This window comes from Cryptomeria japonica, chromosome 6, assembly GCF_030272615.1.
Source record: "Cryptomeria japonica chromosome 6, Sugi_1.0, whole genome shotgun sequence".
NCBI classification, from domain to species: Eukaryota; Viridiplantae; Streptophyta; class Pinopsida; order Cupressales; family Cupressaceae; genus Cryptomeria; species Cryptomeria japonica.
In genome coordinates, this window is record NC_081410.1 from 179975842 (window position 1) to 179980206 (window position 4365).

General features: G+C 37.6%; 1 protein-coding gene across 1 annotated transcript; it reads right to left on the reverse strand.

Annotated features, from left to right (window-relative positions):
* Positions 1-724: 724 nt before the first annotated feature.
* Positions 725-3884, reverse strand: LOC131077636 (disease resistance protein Roq1-like). The gene is made up of 3 exons (XM_059207283.1): positions 3430-3884; positions 1348-3301; positions 725-1152 (listed from the first exon to the last, which is right to left on the reverse strand). The coding sequence occupies exons 1-2, from the start codon at positions 3645-3647 to the stop codon at positions 2152-2154; spliced, it is 1368 nt and encodes a 455-aa protein (XP_059063266.1). The 5' UTR covers positions 3648-3884; the 3' UTR covers positions 725-1152; positions 1348-2151.
* Positions 3885-4365: the final 481 nt, after the last annotated feature.

A 4365-nucleotide genomic window follows, 5' to 3' on the forward strand; every position in this document is an offset into this window, starting at 1 on the left:
TCTCTCTCACACACACACACACACACACACACACACACACACACACACACACACACACACACACACATTCATCCACCCATCTCTCTCTCTTTCTATTCCTATCATTCTCTCTCTAGATATAGAAAACATAATATGAGCCTATAGGTAATGGACCTTAATTATATTCTTCATTCAAAGGTTTTCTTTCAGTTGTGTTCAAATCCATGTAAGTGGATGCATGCTAATTTATAGCTATCACTTCTCCATCAAGACATTTGTTGCACAAACCACATCATTTCATAAATGGTCTACCAATTAACATCATGTACAACACATTTTTATACAAAAAAGACCACATTTTTTTCTAAATGAACTTTCACCTGTTCGGCGTACCCATTGCACACCACGGTGCAATTTCTAGTTTAAATACATTTGATTTATTGAATCAAATTTCAACAATATTAAATGCTTGAATAACATTAGTTTATTGGTATTGGTAGGATGAAATTTATATTTTTAGTTGACCAATAGTATGACAACATTAAAAAAAGATGATGTACAATTCTACACTCGCATATTGTCAAAAAATATCACACTCCAACATTTACCCATATTTTCTTTTTCAAATTTTAATTAGATAAATTATTATTAATAATATTAAAAATTAATTTAAAAAAATAATTTTAATTAAAATGAATAATGACTACTAGTCAAAATAAGCTAAACAACTACATGAAAACCTACTTTTAAAATTCTCAATTCTTTTATTTTCTCTATACAATTGATCAATGATTATTTGCATCAAAATTAAAGCTTTCCCTTCTTCCCCTCCATTGACTGTGGCCTTCAATCCCTTCGTTATGTTGATTCTATTTATTATAATTCCCTCACTATCATGGTGGGGGAGTAAAACTACAATCATTCGTTCATCACCACATGTTGAGAATACTCATTCATCTTTCATGTAAGTAGCAAGATATTTAAATGTTCCAAGAAAAGCATATATAGTAATTGCACCTGATGAGCTTCTTTATGTCCAGCGTATTTTGTCCGCCATTCATCTCTTCAACTCCTTGAGCACCAATCACCTGAGAAAATAAATTTCCATCCAATCTAGACAAATGCTGTATCCACTGGCTTCCCTATTAAAATGGTATACTCTGATGGAAGCCTCTGCAACATTTAAAATATAAAACAAAACATAAAAAAACTGATATAAATATAAGTAAAATACATAATTTTCATAACCAACTTCGAAGTAGTAATATTGTTTTCCCTGTCCAGAAAAATCACATAATTCACTTTTAACAATTAAAAAACTTGCTTTCCAGTCGATCAATTGTTTGCGTTTAGAAAAAGTAGTATTACCCTCAATCCATAAAAGCAATTCCGTACCCATGCATATCCATTGTCAGGAACTTCAATTATCAGACTTTTCAATCCTTGCAACTCTTCAAACCCTTCTACACTCTGCAACTTATGACAATCCAAAATTGTGAATCTCTCCAGATGACGTTGTTGTGCAATGGTTGGCAACGATTTCAACCCTTCACACTTCTGTGCTTTAAACACTTGAAGCCCTGTTAGAGAAGATAACCCTGAGATTGTTTCAAATTTGGGACAATCCTCCACTCTAAGAGACTGAAGCCCTTTCAGAGAAGATAACCCTGGTATTGTTTCCCATTTGGGACAATATAGCACTTTAAGAGACGGCAGCCCTGTTAGAGAAGATAACCCTGATATTGTTTCAAATTTGGGACATTTCCGCACTGTAAGAGCTTCCAGTCTCTCTAGCTGATTTAAGTGCATTTCTTTTAGATTCTCCATAAACTGAACTGTCAATGATCGAAGTCGGGGACAGATCTCTCTACAAATTAGCAACTTAGATATATTAGCGAAGGAAAGTTGTATGGTTTCAAGGCTATTCATGCGACTGCTTGAAAGAGAATCTCTACCTCTGCTCAGATCCAAATTCCCCTTGAAGAAGACTTCCTTCCCAAAAGACAATGTCAGTGATCTAAGATTTATCAAGTTGTTTAAGTGATTGCACTAAGGGTGTTATATCTGTCTTCTCTAAGGATCTGCTGATATCTAATTCTTCCAAATGCCTGAACATTCCCATCAAATCTGGAAGCTTTTGCAACGAAGGAGAGTAGAATACCTCCAGCTTTCTCAACTCGAAACTGGCCTGGCATTCACAATTACACTCGAAAAAGAATTAGTTCTCAGTAGTGAAAAACCATCTTTGCCAAACAAGTATATAGCTCTAAGAATGTGCGGTCTCCATAGCCGAGGAGGCCCCAACTCATCTGCCATTTGTCTTCCCAAATCGCGGAGGTGATCATGCATTTCAAATTTGAACCAACTCACTTCAATTAGGCACTTGTCTTGCAGGGTTTGAACTGCATGTTTAGCGCTCCAACCAGACAGATTCCAGACTAATATAGCTTTACTTTTTAAATTAGATTTTTTTTTCTTATTGAATAAACATGCAATATCTATAAATATGTGCTTCTCCTCTTGGTCTAGACCATCAAAGCTTATTTTAAGTCTTTGCATTATATCCTTAGGCTGGATTTTCTTAACCTTTTCCAATTGTAACTGCCAATAATACTCATCCCTGCCATAAAGATGGGCGCCCAAAATTTTAAGTGAGAGGGGTAAACCTCCACAGAATTCCACGAAGCTTTCAACCAATTTCTCATATGCAATGGGTGGATCCCCTATGCGGAAAGCATGGCTACAGAAGAGTTCTTTAGCACGATCCCTATTCAGTTCCTTCATCTTATAACGGATATCTGCACCCATTAAAATACTTTGGTCACGGGTTGTAATTATTACCAGGCTACTAGAGCTCAGCATTCCTTCAGGTAACAGGGCATCTAATTGGTCTTGATGATCAATATCATCCAGGACTATAAGAAAATGCAAATGCCTTGCTCTTCCTAGACGATCCTTCAGCTCTCCGATGCCATGGTGCACACTGCTAATCTCTGAATCTTTAGGAAAAAGATCTTTCAAGAGTTGACTTTGCAAGCACTGCAAATCACGATTGGCATGTGATTCTCTCACATCAGAGAGAAAAGATGCTGCATGGTAGTCTGAACGCTTCCTGTTAAACAATTCTTTTGCCAGGGTGGTCTTTCCAGATCCCCCAAGTCCATAGATCCCTGCTATCATGACCTTGCCTGTACAACAACTTTCAAAATCTTGGATGAGATCAGCAAGTCCAACCGGATATTTAGCAACATTTAACGGCTTACTATTTCTCCTTTCTTGTACCAATTGTAGCACACGAGACACAATATTTTCACACAAATTGCTGAAATCCAAAACGAAAAATCTATTTAGAAAGCCATCCTACCAAAGTAATATGAATGTCATAAACTGGTGAAAAGGGGAAAACACGAGGAATCATAATCGATACAAAGCAAATGAAAGTAATCTTACTATTGATGTGAGGAATGGCTAAGTTCATAACCAGATACGTCAGCAGCAGATTTGAGGGCGTTTTTCCATTCATCCAACTTATCAAGATATCTGCCTTTACTTCTATAATCAGAAAATGCCACACCATACTGTGATTTCTCGTCCTTGATGTGGCGTAGCTCCCACGGCTGGACATCGTAGAAGAAAGGAATAAACAGGGCATCAGTTTGCTGTAACATGAGATGAAGCTCATCTAAACACCAAGAGGACTCTGCATATCCTTTGGAAAAAATGGCAATTTGCACAAGAGATGAGCAAATGGCATTGCGAATGGCAAAAGGAATAGAATCTCCTCCTTTTATCTCTTCACGGTCTAGAAAAGCCCGGCACCCTCTTTCCTGAAGAAGTTCATACAGTTGTTTAGCAAGGGTATCCTTGACATCAGGGCCTCGATGGCTGATGAATGCATCGTATAATTAAGGACATGCAGACGATGAGGAGGAAGCCATGAATGTAAAGGCTGGAATGCATGAATCTTTCTGAAGCAGAATGGGCTGGATTTGATGGAAGGATCAGCTGACCACCATTACTGCTACTCCTCTGCTCTCAGCGGAAGGAACAAGTTTTTTTCTTTCCTTTTTCCCCACGAACGAGTCCTCAGGGAACGGTCAGGGCACGCTGGAAAAATTCAAAGATATTTTCGAGTTTGTTTGCGTTAAAACACACTTCCGCGTGGCTCTACTTTAACCCCGATTTGGACTCCAAAGACCGTAACCATATGAGCGCATGCGTACAAGGCCAGCCCCAACCCCTGTTCTTCGAAAACGGCATAAATTACCTAGCATATGCTATTTCTTAGGTTTTTCTCGTTCATACTAGGTATAGCTTTTCTTTGTATTCCATATCTGCTATTCCACTTTTTTTGACTTAATTTATTCTTTTTCTGATTTCAACTAT

Excerpts from the sequence above, each read along its gene's own strand:
- LOC131077636 (XM_059207283.1), bottom strand. The coding sequence starts at position 3,647 with ATGTTACAGCAAACTGATGCCCTGTTTATTCCTTTCTTCTACGATGTC. Across the intron at positions 3,302-3,429 it reads AGCCATTCCTCACATCAATA|CAATTTGTGTGAAAATATTG; the intron begins GTAAGATTACTT and ends TTTGGATTTCAG.